The 20,093-nt window shown below is 35.6% G+C and overlaps 2 protein-coding genes across 2 annotated transcripts; one reads left to right on the top strand and one right to left on the bottom strand.

The window, feature by feature from the left end:
• Window positions 1–3,450: 3,450 nt before the first annotated feature.
• On the top strand, window positions 3,451–4,685 carry LOC113348313 (F-box/kelch-repeat protein At3g06240-like). Its single transcript, XM_026592028.1, has 2 exons — window positions 3,451–4,433; window positions 4,526–4,685. The coding sequence occupies exons 1-2, from the start codon at window positions 3,533–3,535 to the stop codon at window positions 4,543–4,545; spliced, it is 921 nt and encodes a 306-aa protein (XP_026447813.1). The 5' UTR covers window positions 3,451–3,532; the 3' UTR covers window positions 4,546–4,685.
• Window positions 4,686–6,649: 1,964 nt separating this feature from the next.
• Window positions 6,650–8,280, bottom strand: LOC113348312 (metacaspase-4-like). The gene is made up of 2 exons (XM_026592027.1): window positions 7,848–8,280; window positions 6,650–7,710 (listed from the first exon to the last, which is right to left on the bottom strand). The coding sequence occupies exons 1-2, from the start codon at window positions 8,191–8,193 to the stop codon at window positions 6,833–6,835; spliced, it is 1,224 nt and encodes a 407-aa protein (XP_026447812.1). The 5' UTR covers window positions 8,194–8,280; the 3' UTR covers window positions 6,650–6,832.
• Window positions 8,281–20,093: the final 11,813 nt, after the last annotated feature.

Here is a 20,093-nt window from a genome sequence, read left to right on the forward strand (position 1 = left end):
CTTCTTCTTCACCTACGAACGACAATTACCAGAAATCGACAACAACAACTTCGAATCTTCACCAGAAATCGACAACAATCGAAAAATAAATAGATTCAGCACTTAATCTTCATCTGTGAACTTAAGTAAAACATGTGTGTGCGTGTGTGTGTGAATGAGTATTGAATTATAGAGCGGTTCTAAGCGGGTTTAAACCCATACCCGCCTAACCCGCAGCGGGCGCGTAACAAAACCCTCCCGTTGTTTGTGGGTGCGGGGTTGGTTTTGAAAAAAAAACGCAGTCTGTGGGTGCGAGGTTGGTTTCATCTTATACCCTCCCATACCCGCCCATGTGCAGATAACCCTCATAATTAGTTCCTCACCAGTTAAAAAAATATTGTATGCCAACAAAAAAAATCCTCAGCATTTAAATGCTACAACTATGTAAAACTCATATTTTTTTTTAAATTGACTCATATCTTTTTTCAATCGAATTAGCCCACCTTCATCAACCTATAACAAATAACATTAGAACATTTGTGGGTACAACATCTAAAATCCTTATTTCTTCCTTGAAATAAATTAACTGTCCTTCATCAACCTGCAAAGAACGAAGAACATTATGTTAAGAATACAGAAAAATTCATTTTCATTTGATTCATTTTTTTTTTTTGGAAATAATCGAAGAATAAAAATAAATACATACAATTGAGAACTATTCAAATATTGAATCGGCAAAACTTTTCATTTCAATCGTAGGCCTAATTTAATTTTAGTGAAAAAAGAAATACTATTTTGAAGCCATGAAGACTCACAAGCTTGCATTCTTTGCATCCTTGTAAATGAGACAACAATCTATCTTGGAGTCGCATTCCTTTTCAAAGATACACTTACACTGAACCTCAATCTTTTCATAAACCTTCTTGACTTTTTGGGTTGTTTCCTTTTTCCTCTGAATATGCTATTTATTTATTTTTTTATCTTCTTGATCATGATTGTCTTTTCCTCCATTACAACACGATTGAGCATTGTCATCGTAATCTTCAATTACTGACCCATCGCTATCACCAAATCTTTTTTTTTCTCATAATTCACTTCCAGCTTTTTTTTTTTGGTGTTATTGTTATGGAGAAGATTAAGAGATTCAGTAGATTTAAGGCTACAAGCAATACCTTCATCATTCTCGGTATTATTGAACGAAAAGAAACCTGATTTTCTGGATTTAACTTTTTTAATTTCTTTAAATCAGTCATTTGGTATCTCGGTCGCTTTTGCTGCTAGCCTTTTCACAACTTACTCCACCAATATATGTTACAAACAGGGGCATCATAATTGAGGCTAAAATTTAAAACGTGCATTACATAATTAGGGTTCATATAACTTACTTTTCCCCTATTTTAAGTAGATCGGAGACAAATATTACTGGAAGAAATAAGGGCAGGGTAGAATTAAGGTTAAAAGCAATGCCTTGAACACGATCTAACTCCTCTGATCTTCCTCTCCACTACCGGTTTTCTTCGCTTGATTATACTCCTCATCCCCCTAATAATCCTCCCCACGTACACGTATTATCCACCTATAATCACTAATTTACCATCACAACTCATTTTACCAAAATACTTACCAATTAAGAAAATAACGTCCGTAGTATAAAGTCTGCATGCATAATAAACGGTGCTTATGATTAACATATTATTAGAAAAACTAAAGGAACGCAATGGAAGTTGAAATTTAGAAAAATCAAATGTCCAGGATGAGGGAAGAAGTCAGGAGAGATCAAATAAGAAACCGCTGCTACGACAACTATACGACCAAGACTTTGCAATGAACTATGAGGTATACAAACACTTGGAATCCGTGAACTAAGATGAGACGAAAGGAAAGATTCTACTGCCAAAATTTAGACCAGGACACCCTTTGGAGACGTCTAAATCTAAAACTGACAAAAAGACAACAAAACTTATCGAGACTGCCGAAAAATATCGTGAGGAATCGAAACAATGATATCGATGAGATAATATCTATGTTCCTTTGAGGAGGAAAATGAAGGAAAATCGTACTCCATGCATCATTTGTACACGAAAATATTGATGATCCGTGAAGAGAATGAGGGAATGGATTTTTGGCTTCGACGAAACCATGCAATGGAGATGACATGTGATAATACATGAACAGAATCACCAGAACATATGGATAACGAACATATGACGATAGTACCATCGATCGAGGAAGAATTTATGAGAGGATGCAATTACATGTATTCTCATCCGATAAAGATTCAACATAAAGATCTAAATACAACACAAATCAGTATCAAAGACCGCCAATCTTTGGGGATCGACTAAATAATTATTATTTCAGGGCAACATAAAATAATTTACCTAGCATTTTTATAAGAAATTATTCTTTTTAATCAATTACAAGTGTAACTGAATTTATAATTATTTGGATGACAAATATCTAAGATTTCATAGATACAAGTTCTCATGGGTCAAAATAAATCTTATCATAGTTTGTAGTATTTTATTTAAATCATTCTGACCAAAAATTATTCTGTCTCATGCCGTTCCGTAACGGCATGGGTTATCTCTAGTTTATTACAAAATAAAAACTTTTGGATAATAAAAACTTGAAAATCTTCAACAAAGATCTCGTGCAATCTTTGGCCTCCTGGTTATCTTCATTTAGTGTGTCTTTTATATTTATTTATTTATTAAGCATGTATTTTCTTAAAGGGATTAAGTTACAATTTCACGTGTATATGTGGTATCCACAGTGTCATGGAAAACAATTTGACTAATACAAAATAGGCTTACCTGGTCCCAAATTTTATTGATAGGTTTCCCATTTGATACATTTCTTCCATTCAACGCGCTCTTAAATGGGTTTTCCTTGATTTTTGTTGCTTCGGTTGTTAAATTTTAAAACTTGAGCTCTTCTTTACCTTTTAACAGAACATTTACTTAGACTATCTTCTAAGACTTTCCCTGCTCTTCCCCTTTTGCTAGTATTTTCTATTTACTTATTTTTAAATTAGCACATATCTTATCGATAACAGCTTTAAGTTTGGCTTTGCAAAAAAGTGTAATAGCTTTTTGAGACATTTCAATTGAGAAATTTAAACACCATAAAAAAAAATTAATAAATAAAATTTAAGATAGTAGATTTTGGTGTTAGTTGAGTGTTTAAAAGTGAGAGGAATTTCTTTCTTTTTCTTTTTACTGTATCAAACTAAAGGTTGGCGACTAGACTTCGAGTACTAACGGCTGAGGCAGGACTGTCCGCAGCTGAAGTTCAACCGTCACTAAAGGCCACGCGGTATTACCTTTGTCGCGCACTTCTTTATCGGCGCGTTCATTTACCACAGTGGAAAATCCACTTAGCCCGTCGATGTAGCCCATAGCCCATAGGAAATGCCCTTATGCGCGATAGCTGTAATCAAGTCGAGAGATAAACGTAGGTATTGTCACCCATGTTTTAAAAACCTAAACTCTAAACTCAAGTTCACTGACTGTCGCCTCTCTCTGCATTTACTCATCGGGAAGAAGCAAAGATGTCCGGCCATCACTTACCAGAGGGGATCTTATTGGATATATGCTTAAGATTACCAGTGAAAGCTATTGGAAGATTCAGGTGTGTTAACAAAAGCTTATGCAGTTTGTTACAAAGCCCTAATTTCATTCAAATGCATCTCAATCATTCTACTGAAAAAGATAAGTTTAAACTCTTGATTTCTAGCTACAGTGATGGTCAGAGTTCTGTCCATTCAATGGCCAGTAGAAGTGATTCTTCGTTATTGTTGTCTGATTATGAATCCGTTGAAATTGATTATCCGTTCAAGTCTCAAAATCCATTAGTTGAAATCATTGGTTCATGTAATGGCTTGGTCTGCTTAGAACTTAATAGGCGTGATGTTTGTATCTGGAATCCATCTACAACTGAGTTCAAGAAAATACAAACACCGCCTACTGTATTTAAGGTTCTTGATGTGGCCCACAGGAGAGGGCAGAAGGGATACTCGTATGGATTTGGTTATGATTCCAAAATTGGGGATTATAAGTTGGTTAGATATGAACGCTGTGAATATGTGATGTACCTTTCATCAGGTAGCATCTATACATTAGGAACAGATACATGGAAGAAAATTGAATCTAGGGCATTGTCACTCTATGATGTTAGCTTTGCAGACAAATCGGGGGTGCATGTTAATGGAGTTCTGTATTGGATTGCAGCTCGCACCCTCGAAAAGGGAGATGGGTTCAAATCATGCCTGGTAATAGTTTCTTTCAATATCTGTGGTGAGAGTGGCCATGAGATACAACTACCTGCTGACATTTCAGCCGGCCAGGTGGCACTTAGTTTGAGTATGTTTGATGGGAACCTTTGCCTGATTTGTGATATACTTGATGTTCATGTGGAGGTATGGGTGATGAAAGATTTTGGAGAGGATAAAGGTAACTGGGCTAAACTTTTTACCATTGATAAATGTGGTATTAGTTATGCGATGCTTATACATTCTCTCAAAACGGGTGAAATCCTTTTTCAGCTAGGGAGAGAGAAAGTTGATGAGCCTAATGGTCTTGTTTTATATAAACCTAAACATAAAAGGAGTACAGTTCTACAAATGCCTGGTCCTCATATGTTATTTGGCATTGAGAGTTATTTTCCAAGCTTAGCTTCCCTTAAATCGGGTACTTTTTTGAGGGCAAGGGAATTCGAGGAATTATAAAGCAAGAAGGAAACTTCAGAAAGGGTGATATCCTTATTTAGTCACGCTACATCTGAAAATGTTATACTGTAACCGAGAAGTTATTATGGAGTAGAATGGAAGTAGTGTGGAAAATGAAGATGTGGGAGCTGCTAGGCGTTCTGCCAATTTATTGGGCTTGGTATACTCTCTTAAGGCGGACGATTCCAAGGAAGCTACCTTGTTTGTTCAATCCATATTTTGAGTAAGGTTTTTCCACCTCTCGTTAATTTACCTTTTTATCTTCCTTTTTCCCTTTCGCTTTTGGAATGTTCGTGTGTGAATTGAGTATCCAATCTTGTTCGGAGACTAGAAAAGTTTATCTAAGAATCAATAAAACTATCTAACGTAGTAATGTTTGATGATACTTTCACTTCAGTATTTCTACAGACTTACCACTATGCTTGTTTTTTCTTACTGCACTTTTTATGAATGCGGGCCTTTTATTTTGTTTGTTGAAACTGCATTAAATGTTCTTATGAAATGAAATTGGTTTCAATGTTATTTTAGAATATGTGGATACTTAGTTGGATTATGAATGAAATGAAATATAGTTGGAGTCCACGAATCGCATATCCTGTACCCCCTTAACTAATCCGTCATCAGATATCTAGTTTTTTCATTTATTTCAATGTAACTATGATCAACCAGCTTTCTGGGAATTGAACTGGTGGCATAATCAGTCTTTTGACAGAGTTTAACATGCAGTTGCTATTCTCATGTACTGTACTTGAGTTTCTGGGCAGAGTGTGTAGTGCATGTAAAAGCAATTTTTATACTGTGTTCATTTCCTTAGGATCTATCAATTACTATGACATTTGTGTTTTCCAGTAGGTTTCTCCTTGTGGAGAGCTTCACAGTCCTTGAATACCGAGACAAAACTTCTTATATTTTTGAGAATCAAGATATCTTAAAAAACAATTGGATGAATTTGATATCCCAAATGAAGACTAAACAATTTTGGATTCTTGTTCTACTTTCATTGTTAATTTTTGCGTCCTGTCAGTGTTTTTAAGGTATAACATCTATTCTTGAGTTCTTATTATGCATCTCGATTTAGAATCAACTGTACTATGCTTGAAAAAAAGGATGAATTTGATATTCCAAATGAAGACTAAACAATTTTGGATTCTTGTTCAACTCTCATTGTTAACTTTCATTGTAGTTTTTAAGGTATAACATCTATGAGTTCTTATTATGCATCTCGATTTAGAATCAATGGTACTACGCTTGAAAAAAGGACCCTGTTTGTTGCATACTTGTGAACTGCTTGAGGGTTCTTGGTTCCTCTTCCACATTTTGCATCCTATTGCGCATGAAAATGATAGATAGATAAGGTAATAATGGCATACATCAACTGGATTCAATTAGCTCAACCTGGTTTTGATTTACTTTTTGGCACAGGGGTGTGATTGTTATTTGCACAAATCTGGGTGTCTTAATGTCAACTGCAGTAGTCGAATTTTATTTAATTTTTTTCTAGTAACACTGGAGTAACGTCTGACAAAAAAAAAGAGCACCATGTTTTGTTTTATGCAGCATTTGAGATGTTTAGGTTCATAGCAGTAAGAGTTGTCAATTATTGATCTTGAAGAGGTTAGAGAATGGGAGGCAACTTTTAAGCGCACATATGAATTCCTTGCCGCTTTCATTTCTTTACCTACTGTACACGTTCGTTTATTCTTTGAACAATTTGCTGGAAAGTAGGACTATGTACCAGTTGTTCACAGGGTATATTGTTATAGAAGTAAACATTTTATGTCATTTACATTTGAAGCTTGGGTATTATCTCCAAGAACTATGTGTCCAGAAATACCAATATCCTATGAGTAAGCTTGGTCCTACGGTTCAGAGTATCTGAGTGGTAATTATAATACCCAGGTATGGTATGGAGTACACAGGCTCTGATCTCAAAATACAGTGTACAGTTGAAAGCGCCACAAATTTTCATTTAACAGTTGAAATCAAAGTTTCCTTATCCATTAAAATGAAAGCCTTATTCCTTTGCAAACAACACCAAATAACTCAGAATGCCAAAACAAAAGCAAACACACGCAGACAGACAGAAACACTCGCAAACTTGCATGTTATCTCGTCTGAGTGATTTCAACAAATGAAGGGAGCATCGGCATGCTCATCAGAACAGTAGAGTCCAGGGCGCTGAGTAAACCCTTGACGTTTAAGAATCTTTCTTGCGTTTGACACTAATTCATGATTAGTAACTCTACCATCACTCTCTGCAATTATGGTTTGAATAGCATTACTGAGAGCTCCATAAGCATCATCAGCATTTCCAGAAGGGTTTGCATCTGCCGAAGTCTGATCAGTCTGGCACCCACTAACCAGGATCCCACCATCAGGTAGAGATCGCTGACTCGACCCAGCATAAACTTCTTGTTTGCTGCCGACTTGTGTTTCCATTGCAGGTTTGGCGTAATTGTCATCATTTTCTTCCAGTTTGTGCTTTAAAAATTCTTGAGCTAAACATCCAACCATTCCCAAGAGTCCACCACTTCCACCATCGGCACCTCCACTCTGGAGTTTGTCCAATATAACCTTCATGAATTTCTTCACCTTGGGGCTTGAATCTTCTCCAAAAACATCGAACAGTGTGGGACGAATTTTCCCAACATCCATGTCATCTTTGCCTGTTTTCTGTTTCAGGATTTCCATCAAAGTTGATATAGGAAGGGATCTGTTCTTTACAGGTCCATCCTCCTCTTCTTGCTCCTCTTCTTCTTCGTCCCCACGGCCGTGTCTAGTTGGTAAATGAATGCCACGAGATTCCAAAGCATCATTGACTTTCCGGTGCAAGAAATGCTTGAATCCAAATCCGGAACTCTGTTCTTCACCTCCACTCTTAGTACTCTCTCCAATTTGTTCTTTAGCTTCATCAATCAAACCTCCACTGTGGCACGAATCCGATACGATCGTTATCCTACATCCTTCTTGGACTTGATCCACATACTCCCTGAAATCATCATCTGCCAAAACATATACAAAAAAAAGAAAAAAATTCACCAAGAATTATACCTACTGAAAAAGAAAATCAAGAATCATACAAATTATTTTAATAATGATCAAAAAAAAAAAAGATGGAGTTGTGTTTGTATTTGATTACCAGTGATAAGATTCATATCAGTAGGGACAATACATTCATCATAACCAGTATCATCATCTTCACCAGTTTCAGCAGGGAGACGAGTTCCATGACCACTGTAATGAAAGAATAAAACATCACCAGGTTCACCAGATCTAATCAGATCTGTTATAGCCTTTCTAATGTTCTTACCAGTTGGTTGAATGTAAGAATCATCAGTATCAATCAAAACAGTGATATCTTCTTCTGCAAATCCATATTTGTCAACAAGTGATTGATACATCCTTTTCACATCGTTAATGCATCCTTTCAATTCTGCTTTTGTTCCTTGGTAATTGCATCCTACAAGAACTGCTCTCTTTGCCATCTTAATCTGAAAGTCTTCTTACCTTTTTTTTTCTTTCTTTTTTTTCTTTTCAGTTCTCTCTTGAGGAAATATTCTGAGGATAAAAGTTAGATAACTCATTTATATGCTTTAGACTTTTGGACTTACCGTTTAGTGGTGGCTGCTCTGCTGTGCTGACTAGTGGTATATGTCTGTGCAGCGAAATAAGTTTTTACTTACCCACCATTATTAGTAGGTTGCAAACCATAATTGACGCAAAATATATTTAACGTATACACTGTATACACCTAAGGATGTGAGCAACCTTTATGTTTTCATTGATTACCTAATCCCGACCCTATAGAAAGAGCGAAATGCAAAAACCTTTCGTAACAAAAAGAAAATTTTGGCAAGCCTCATTAGAGATATCAAATTACAAGCGATTTTTTGGACGGAATCGAATACAAGGATGTTAGGGCTTACGGTAAATACGGTGATTTTTCTATGAAATTCACTATACTGACCTCCATAATTTTTTGTATTTTTTACTTGGATAGCCGAATTTCCTTTCGGATCCCATTTTTTCGTTCAGTCGTATTTTTTGGGTTAAGGTACCCCAAATACCTTTCTTCAATGAAATTTCCATTTGACCTATCAAAAAAAAATGGAACCTTCAATAAAATTTCACCATTTCGTGGAGTCGTTGGGTGTGACTTCCAAAGAACTAGTTGGTGCACGCTTGCACTATTCTTCCGTGGTGTTAGTAAAAAACGGCAAATTTGGCATATTGTTTGCCCGGGGTTTAAAACCCTGAGGTGCCCTGCTATAGTGAGATTTTCACCATTCTCAAAGCTAAACTAGGTTCTATTATTGTATCCGGTCCAAGAACTTATCAGATATAGAACCGCCAAAGGCCTATACCTTAGTGGCAGAGCATTTTGACTGCAGATCAGGAGGTACTAGGATGGTAGGATTGTTCAAGTTCATTTCTTTAATACATTAATACCGCTCGATATTTTTGTCATGACCACTATGAGGACATTGAAGAGGGTGGAATCGGTGGATGACAATGTCCCTACCCAAAGTAGTTAATATCGTGCATCGGTATCGTATCGGCGAGGTGCGACATACCTAAACAAAAAATTATATCGGATTTTATCGACAATACATAATTAACTTTGTAGTTTTATAAATTATAGCTAGATGTGCATCATGTTACTCAAAGTTTTAATGGAAGGTATTTATAGTGTAAAAACATCAATTGTACTAGTTTTACATGATAATCTAACATCTCCAAACATAGAATTTGTATGAGAAGTAAAATTAAAACAAAAGGACAATTTTTTTTTGTTAATAAGTACATTTGTATTCTTATATCGATATTGTCGGTCGATATATCGGTACGGTACGACCGATACAGTCAATATAATCGGAATATTCATGTATCACCGATATTTTGCATATCGTCTAGGTAAAAGGCGATACACAACAAATTTCCATATTATCGGCCGATACGAACGATATTGACTACATAGATCAGACATCAACTTGAAGACTAAAAATCGACGAAGACATTTGGAGATCTTCTTTTATCAGGTATGTGAAGACTGAACCATTCTATTTTACTCACTATCTTACCATTATATCTGTTGAGATTATGTCGTATGACTTCTAGTAGATTTGCAAAGAAAAAGTTTTGAGTCAAGCTTGTCTTGTTAAAAATCTCAAAATATGATTGAAGCATATATGTTCAACCGTCCTTAACTATATTAATCCGAAAAAATTTATTGTTCGAGAATTAATTTGTCGATCAATTGAAGATCTCCCATATAAGTGATTTTATCATTTGAGAATATTTCAAACATCACAAGAGAGAAATTCAGAACTTATGATATTTTTTCTCAGGGTAGTTTGAAAATTGCTCATAAGAGAAACCAGTTTGCAAACTATAGATATATGATTTCATAAATACAAGGAAGGTTGGCGAACTAGTTCACAAACCGCAAGTTCATTTGGGAACAGTTCACGGACCGCCGTAAACAACATTTCTGGTGTTGGTATAAAAGGCTTAAGGTTGGCGAAATGTTCCCATCTGAGTTCATAAGCCGAGTATAGTTGGCGAACCCAGTTCGCGAACTGTGTACACTTGAGTTATCGGGCCGAGTAGGTTTGGCGAATCCGGTTCACGAACCGTATCTCCCTGACTCGTGAACTTTAGCCTTACGGTTCACGAACCGTTCCACCGACGGTCCCAGTAGAATTTAGCAGATGATCGAAGAATTATTTTTTAAATATGCTTAACATTGCTATGACTCTCTTAAATACTTCAAAAACTTCATTAATCACTAAAGAACTTATGTGTGTACATCATGATTAAACTCTTGAGTGTTTAAATGAACATCAACTTGCTTAGAGTTCGAAAGGCTATTTTCCAAATCAGAACGGTCATTATACACGGTTTCGTAACCGGAATACTGTGTATATTATTTCATTATATTTTCAAGATTAATTCTCACATGTTTTAGTTGAAACCCTAATTATAGTTTCATCTAAGCAGAGAAAGTGTTTGCTTGGTTCTCAATAGAGATGCTCTTTCAACTGGGAAATTGAATCCCTGATACTTTGTGTCCTAGTTAATAGCTCGATTCATCCTCTATGAGCCTAGGTTTCCTTTGAGAAACATAATTAGGTCTACGGCTAAAATACTTTGCTCTGGGGATTCGTGAAGCCAGGTACGACTATATTTACCTTAATAGTTCGTGTATCCTGATCTTGCTTTTATGTTTTCCAGGTTCTCGTAATCTCTTTCAGGAAAGATAGATAAAACCAAAAACTTATCTTCTTCTCAAACTTTGTGATTCCTCAAGATAGATATCTGGAAACTGTTCTTAAGTGATAAGTTGAAGATTTTTCTTAAGAGGTGGTAAAAGATCCAAGCTTCTCATCTAAGCGAGTGTAAGTGTTCCAAATTATGAGGTTTGCTAGCTTTGTCTATTGCAAAAATATTTCCAAGCCTTGATCTTTGATTTAAAGAGAAATCAAATAGGCTTATTTGTTAGAGGTAGATTGGTACCAAAAGTGTTCGGTAAGGTTGAAGCAACTCTTAGGTTGTCAGCTAAGGGAATCAATTGCGTAGAGACTTGTGAGATTCAAGAGATGTAAGGAGTGCGGCTGTAACTAAATTACTTGGAGGGTGGAGTCTGTCTCAACTACATTCTAGTCTGAAGTCTGATGGTAGGCTAGTTTCTGCAGCGGCTTAATACGGGTCAGTGTTCAAATCTAGACGAGGTCCCGAGGTTTTTATGTAGATGAAGTTTTCCTCGTCAACAAAATTTCTCAGTGTATTGATTTATTTTTTACTTTCACATTATTTTTGGCTTGATATAATTAAAGTAAAAGCAAGTGATTCGATGTACAACCTAGACAGTTTTAACTAATACTGTATAGAACCTACAAGACTTGTTCTTGAGAATTCGTACCTTAAAATATAGATTACAAGACTTGTTCTTGCTGAAATTCGGTTCGTGTACTGTTCCGATACATACTAGGTTAATCTTGGATATTGACTTTTGAGATCGTCCAAGATTTATTGTTCACAATCAGGTTCACGGAACTTTGATCTAAACTATTGATTGTACAACAAAGACAAACCGTATATAGATATTATTCAAGAATCATTAAGCTGGTATATTTTCAATTGTATTAGGGTTTGTCTTATAAGTCCAAACGAAAATGTTGGATAGTATGAAAGCCTTCAACGATTCACAATTTTACAATTTTATCATTAGCATGATTTATTATTTGAGCCGATTTTAGATGATAGCAAGACAGAAAAACCATGCAAATTCTAAAATTTGGCCTCATAACTGACCTGTATAGTCATTATGATCTCATTTTCCCGGTATGATTCTTCATTTTCTTGAACAAAATCCTCAATTATGCTTTGGTTTACGTGTTCTTGTTCATCCAAAATATAACCTAAATCGGTAGGATTGAAATAAAGATAACCTGATTGGAGAGATGTAGATGCACCCACTTCTTCGTCCCTACTACAATCTTAATTATCAATATAAACCTTAATATTTGCTAGGTTTTTCTACTTACCTCTTCATCTTCTACTTCAAACCTTTCAAAAAAATGAAACTCTAATCTAATTAACTAACTATAATCTAATTCTAAATACTTATTAATTAACTATTAATTGAATTAATCAACACTAATTAATTAAAAGCACATTAGCCATTAACAAAAATAGGTGAATAATGCATTTATAAAATTATTTAAATGACCATGTTTCAATTTATTTGGTAAATAAATTTTAGTAGGCCTCAAAATTTTCACGATATCTATATTAAAATTGAGTCTAAGTTTTGAAAGCGGATGAACCGAATCCATGTCGAATACAAATTCAATGATAATAAGTCTCCCTCCTCCTAACGACACTTTTTCGAAGGTGTGAAATAATTCGATCCATATGTGTAAAAAATTTCGAATGTCAACCATACACGGTATGTGTTTAAAAATATCTCTGAACAAACCTAGTTAAGTTTTAATACATGGTTAGGATACAATGTAATTTAATTACTTTATAAGGGTGTTTTAATAAATTTATAGACGACCTAGCTAGTCGGTGGTCAGTTGACGACCCTCACGCATCAACTGTATATTCTATGACCCAGACTTTAGTTAGGCACTAAACTTATGATCCTTTTACAAAATATCTTTAAATAAAAAGTTAGAGGCATCCTTACAATCGCTCTATTGTCCTCAAAATTTGGAGAATTAGTGGCGGAGGAAGAAAAGTAGACCCATACTTTCCCTAGTTATTATTTGGTCATTTTTAGGAAAAATAAATATGAGGATTGTGGCACACAAAAAAGGGAATGGGAGATTAATAAGGTGAAGAGCTTTATTTTTATTTAGACACGCAAATCAAGTTGGTTTGATCAATTCAGCTTAACGAACTTATAACACACAAGAAAACAATGCTTAATCTTTCTATGTAATTGTTTTTTGCTTTTCTATATAAATTTTTCCTTAAACAAAGTTCTTTTAGTATTAAAGTGAACTCTAAGATAATACGGTGATACCGAACCTTCCAGATTATAATAAAACGGTGATACTGAAGTTCTTTTACTCCCACACTTCTCGTTGACAGCATAGGGTGAAATATTTTCAATTTTATTATAAAACTTATATAGAAAAAGAGAGAGATAAAGAATAAAGAAAAACAAATGTTGTACCATCGGATTTTTACATAACAAAATTTAATATACCCTAAGACGTCTCGTAACGATAGTACTGCATGGAGAATTGTGTAGTATCAAAATTTTCTTTTTTCATTGTAATTTCCTTTGTTACATTGAGTAAATCGAAATTGGCTCAAACAAAGAGAAACTCTGGTCTACCCTCTTCCAGCCAAGCATCATCTCGTAATCTCTAATCACTGTTTCTCTTTACAGATCTTCATCTCGGTGATCTCAATTCCATCTTACTGATTAATTTGATATTTCAAAATTTCTTAAGTATTTCAAAATATCTTTGCATTCATAATTTATTTGTATTAGTTTGGCAGTTGGATTTCAGAATTTTGTAGCAGCAATGGCCAAGACAAAGAAGTCACAAAAGAACCTATCGGGGAAAATTATAAAAAATGAATTCCTGAAACTCATGAAACTTACGATATATCAATCCATATTTATAAGTGATTTCCATGATTCATTGGAATGAATGATCTATAAATATCATTTCTTTGAAATTTAATATAAATTTCTAAATGGGACCTAATATTCCCCTTAAAAGGAAAATATCGCAATCGAAAGAAGAGTAAACAAAAAATCGAGTCCAAGAATTAGTTTATTGTATATGTGGGGAAGGTTTCAACACTGCTGTCCCTCGTTGGGCTCATCAAGAGAAAATTGAAAACAAAAAAAAATGTGCATTTTAAAAAATCACCGTTAAAAGTAGTATTTTTCTTTTTTCCACCCGATTGTGATGAATGAGCATGTGAATTTGACGATTGTACATTTTCACTTGCTATTGATGTTGCAAATATACAAAAATTTCACATTTAGTGATTTATTATCTTAAATCCTAATTTAAAAAAAAATGAAAATGTAAAGCGGTAATTTTTATTGGTAAACAACAAATAACGATTATTTAAAAAAATGGTCATTAAGATAAAATATGATGCATCTATTTGTATTTGAATAAATGGTTTGAGTGGTACAAATCCGAATCAATTTCTAGACTTGTCCATAACAATTACGTAAGTTAAGAATGAATCGCAAAGAAATAATAACTCATCCTTGGTTTAATAAATCAATTTTACAAAAAACTAGCAACATATCAAAACTTTGATTCATTTGTTAAAATTAATATATGTTGAAGTTTTATGATAAAAAACCGTAATACTTTTTCAAAGAATGCGAAAAGGTGATACTTCATTCCTCCCTAAAAAATTGATATTTTCCCTTCTATGTTATAAGACTTAGTTTGACTACACATGTAACCCTAGGTTTCAATGTCAATGAATCAATTTTACAAAAAACTGGCAACATATCAGAACTTTGATTCATTTGTTAACATTAACATGTGTTTAAAACTTAATTAATAAAAAATTGTAATACTTTTTTATGCCCTAGATTTCAAGAAAAATACTTCTGCCTGAGTTTTGACGCCCCCGATTGAGAGTCAACATCGAGAGCTCTATCCCTCAAATCCCGAAATCTAAGACCAGCTATCAAAGAAAATTTTGTCTTTCCAAAACACAATTCTTTGTATGCGACACTAAAATACATTTCCTCATTCAAACTTCTTTCAAGTTCGACTTTGATCTGCCAACTCATTAGAAAACAAAATATTGCAGAAGACCAACTCTGATTTTTTGGGAATGTCCATTAAATGCCCGATCGCAGTTGTCCATAACAAGTCTTTCTCATCTTTAGAAAGCACACTCCACAAGTCTACTAGTGTTCTCAACCAAAAATGTACATCTTTAGGGGATAACTTAACATCAGAAATTTTTGGTTGTGGATAACTTAAAGTTTCGGATCTTAAAGAAAACAGCAACAATATATGACATAATAAAAAAAAATATGATATGTTATATGACAAAGATTAAGAATGTATAAGATACTCACATAATATTTGCTTTCTTCTTTCTGTCGTCATATCCTCTTGTGGCTCTACATCGTTGCAGTCTTCCACTTCTTCTTTGTGGAAATAACCGAAACTATGATTGATTCTGATATATCTGACCCGTTCTGCAACAAATACAATAAGTGTACCAAAATTATGTGTGTATTTCCATAATGGCTGAAATACCTTTTATACGGTGGATGTCGGGACTCGGGGTATTGATTAGGATAACCATTAATTAGTAATTAAAAATACACACCTACTGTATACATACGGGTAAGAAATCAATCCCCTTTCCAGAAATTTTTCTCTCTCAAGATTTCTTCCCTCTCGCAATAAACTCATCCAGAGATTTCTCTCTCTGGCGATAATCAAACTTATACAGAGATGTTTGAGGGAAAAAACTGATTCTACTGTTTTTGGTAAATTTGGGTGTGTTGATGAGAAACGAATTCCAACCCTAAACAAATGCACTGCACGGGAGTACTTTTAGATTCGAGAGATCAATCTGTAAGACTCTGGCCTAAACCAAGAAATGGTCGTTCCAGATTCAATTCGGTCACAAGGTGAAGGAGAAGGGATGATCTTAGGGAGGGAATCGAAGAAGGTGTTTGAGATCAGAATGTTAAATTATGAAGGTATGGTTGTTTATAACTTGTGTATCAGAAAATGGTTTCTGGCTACTTGTGTTGATAACACTTGTCATCTCGTGTTGTCTAAATAGATTGAAAACATATTATACGTCATTGAGCGCACCCTGATCTCATAGGAAGTGGAGGAAGTTAAGTAATGGAGAAGTGGAGTTGTGCGGAAGGTAATAATCATCGTGTTTCCGTTATGGGGGAAGACTGATCACACGTTCACCCACTACTTTCATTACTGTTAACCGCCCGTCTTTCCTGACACTTTCTCATAATAGGCGCATTGCACGCCGCACGTTGTAAACCGCCAAACCAATACCCCAGTGAGCATCCCCCAGTTTGTGACATGTTTGATGTCTCGAGTAAGTGGATCGAGTCGTGGGACTCGTTGCTGAAATCAGCACGTAGTGCTTTTAGGTCAAATAATAAATTATTTGTAAAACCGATATTTATAAAGCATTGCTTATAATCGATGTATGTGAAGCATCGCTTTGGAACAAGCAGCTGAAAATAATCGATGTGCTAGAAGTATCGTTGTTTTTGAGCTCGATCGAATCAGTCACGAATCAAGCATCTTAAAAGAAGCACGGACGGCCCTCTTTGGGTGTTCTTTTTAGGACCCTATGGGCGAGCTATCACTTGGTAGATCCCTCCCAATGGGGAAGAGATGGCCAGTGATCATAATGCTACTTTGTTAGATTTCTGAAAATAAATCTACACTATCCAACTAGGCTGGCGAAGTTGGATGGACGAGATGATTTGCGGCAGTTGTACATTGCCGTTGTCGTATTTAGGGTTTGGAAGCCATATGTCCATCCCTGTTTTGGTTAGTCGAATCAAAGTGCTGGGCGCTGATTCGAACATGCCGATTTTCCATGTGCAAAGACGAGCCACGGTGTGCACGCTGACATCTCTCGGGACGTATAAAGTTAGATCTAAGCCACTCAAATCGGCCGGCGAAGACGAGTGGTCACGATCAATTTGCGACAGAAGTGTGTTGCCGCAAAGCGTTTTTTAAGGCTTTCGAACAACGCGTTCACCTTCCTTTGGGCCGGAGATTTGATGCGCTTTGGTATTGTTATGATCAAGTCGATCGACCACGTGTGGAGTTGGTTTGATGGTGAACGCGTTGGCATCTCCTTGATATATTGAAACACGATCCAAGCCGTCCAACTATGCTGGCGAAGTTGAACGGACACGATTGATTTGCGGCAGTTGTAAACGCCGCTTATTCAATTTAGGGTTTCAAAGGCTGCGCGATCACCCTTCTTTGGGCATGTGATTCAACGCGTTTCTGGTTTGCAGTGGGCAGTTCGATCGACAAAGAATGTAGTTGGGTCGTTGGTGATCACGCTAGTACCCTTTCGATCATTCGAGGGAAGATCTAAGCCGTCCAACTAGGATGGCGAAGTTGGACGGATGTGATGCATTTGAGACCGCTTTGGTCGATCTCAGTTCGTTTGAGCTCTTCTTAATCAGCGCGATCATCCATGTTAGGGTTGGTCGTTCGAAGTGCTACGGATGTATTAGATGAAAACCGTTCGTCTAGGGAGTTAGTGGACCCGCCGGTGGTCATCGTGATGATTGCCTAATTCCGTTAAAAGCAGGCTAGGCCTATTGAATCGCGCGGCCAAATCTTGCGGCCGTGATTATTTTGGACTAAAGAACACGAAGAATAGATCACATCTTATAAAACACCAGTCATCTTTTCTTTCTAACATACACCAAATTGTAACAGTGACGTCTGTAACAGTAATACAACGTTACGAATTTCAGTCTACTATATTTTATTTAATAAAACACTTATTGAGCCATGGATTATTATTTTGAGCGAATGTTTGACAACATGAGCTAAACCCCAACGCTGGGACGATGGAGGAAACCCTATTTCACAATCGTTTGGTAACTATAATTGATTATTTATGACTTTTGCACCTGTTTTAATTGATTTATGATTTTTCTTGATTAGTTGTGATTTTGTTTGATGATGTATGCTGGGTCTAAGTACTTTTGATGCATCATGCTTGTGATTTACATCTAACGCTTTATAAAATCTACTTTTGGAAGAAAAAAAAGAGTCAACAAAAGAGCTAGAATTGTTATGAATCATTATATGAACCAATTGAATGTGATTAGTGGTGAAATCCGGAGTCTCAGTACCTCTCGTTATTGTGACAACTTTTTTTTGTGTATATATTTTCTTTATTATTAAGTCTGAAATCGAGTCTACACAAGTCCGAGTTGAACGAACATTATTTACCACTATAAAATTACATCAATTTTTGGCGTCGCCGACGCGGACTTGTATTTAGGTTTCTTTTAGGTTTCTTTTTCTTTTTATTATTTTTTGTTCTCTTTTACGCCTTTGGTATTTTTTGATTCTTTTCAGATTTGGAGCGAAGCTACAAGGAAAGAAAAAGTGATATAAAAGGAAAGCATCGCCAAAGAAGGAAAGAAAAGAGGAGTCCAAGGAGTGGAGAAGATTTTGTATATATTTATTTTATTTGGACTTTATTTATCTTTATTTTTAGAAACTGTAAATAGGGTTTCATTTTTGTAATTTTTCTTTTTATTTTTGGACACTTTTTGGACTTTATTTTTGGACTTGGACTTAATTATTTTTAAAACCCTAAGGAAGGGTTTAAAATTAAATAAAAATTGTTTGCAGGGAAGGACGACAGTTACGATACTGTCTCGGCCCCTCGGGTTCGTACACTGACATCGGAGTCGGTGGCCTGAGTCAACTTCAACGGTTCATCGCACGTCTGGTACGGGAGGTAAGACTCTATCCACCCATGAATCCCCTGTCAGTGGGTTTTATTTTGTGTGACAACTCACACCCCTGCAATAGAATGCCGAACTGGTATTACAATAGCCAATACAACGAATATCCGACTGAGTTTCAAAATGGACGTTACTACTTTGACCATAGTGTGAATAGTGTTTGGGAACATCAGCCTTTTGAAGGTTATGGTCCATACCAAGGTGAGCCTAATTACTATCCATACGCCCACCGGTCATTCGATTCTTCTCTACTAGAGTCCGCATGTAAGTTAGCTGAGTCGACACAAAAGTTACTTGAGTCGACACATAGTTCAGCTGAGATGAATAACTTAGTTATGAATAAAAGCAATGCATCGTGTGAACCTTCTTTCCTAGATAAAATCAGAAATTCATGTGAGTCGACTCAGAAAATGTTGTTAGAGGCCCAGGAAAGAACTGCTCAAGATAGTCTTAATTTCCAATATAGTGTTTCCAATAGTACCCTTGAAAATGAGGATAGTTATTTGCATAATCAAGATGACGAGGATATAATTGGTAACACTACTTGTTTTTTAGATGAGGTTCAACCATTTTCATGTTATTATAATGATTATGATGAGGATACTATTGATGAAGAATTTGAAATAAATAAGCATAGTGATCAGGAATTTGCTACTCCAACTGAGCTTAATAATAATATTATTTATAGTTCAAATCCAAATAATTTTAATAATTATTCACCTATTCAAAAGGATGAGGATTTGATTAGAGATACCCCCGTTTTAGACGATGTAGTATTTTCTTTTGATTACGAAGCTAATAATGGTTTAGAGGAACGAGTATATTTTGAGTCTAGCGATTTAGACTTAGAAAGAGAAAATGAACTCGTCGAGATGAGTGAGGATGTACCTGACTTAGAAGAATTAATTGACCATTTTCATGAATTAGATGACCTTGAAATTAGGGAAGTTGTGACTGGTCTTTCTAGAGACACTGAAAACTCTAAGGTTGGGGGTGATTATCATTCTCCATGTGATTTAAATCTTAAAAAGGTCCCTCACTTGGGACTTGATATATGTGCCTCAACCATTTTACAAGATTATCTTCATACACGTTTTCCTGAATCTAGTGATGTCCACAAGAAATTTCAGTTATTAGAAACCCATCCTCTGGTTGATGTGGTTTACCCAGGCTATGATACCCAGATTGACTTTGTTTTCCCACCAAATATTTTTCTTCCAAATGTGGGAATGTTTGATTTTAAAATGTGTCGAATATTAAGTTTTGAGACTAAACTTAATTACTTTAGGAGATTAGGGTCGACATACTTGTTAAGGAAGATCACCACTCTCATTGTGGTCAGCTGTGTAAGTCAAATCTGATTGACTTAGAGGATCC

This window comes from Papaver somniferum, chromosome 2, assembly GCF_003573695.1.
Source record: "Papaver somniferum cultivar HN1 chromosome 2, ASM357369v1, whole genome shotgun sequence".
Lineage (NCBI taxonomy): Eukaryota > Viridiplantae > Streptophyta > Magnoliopsida > Ranunculales > Papaveraceae > Papaver > Papaver somniferum.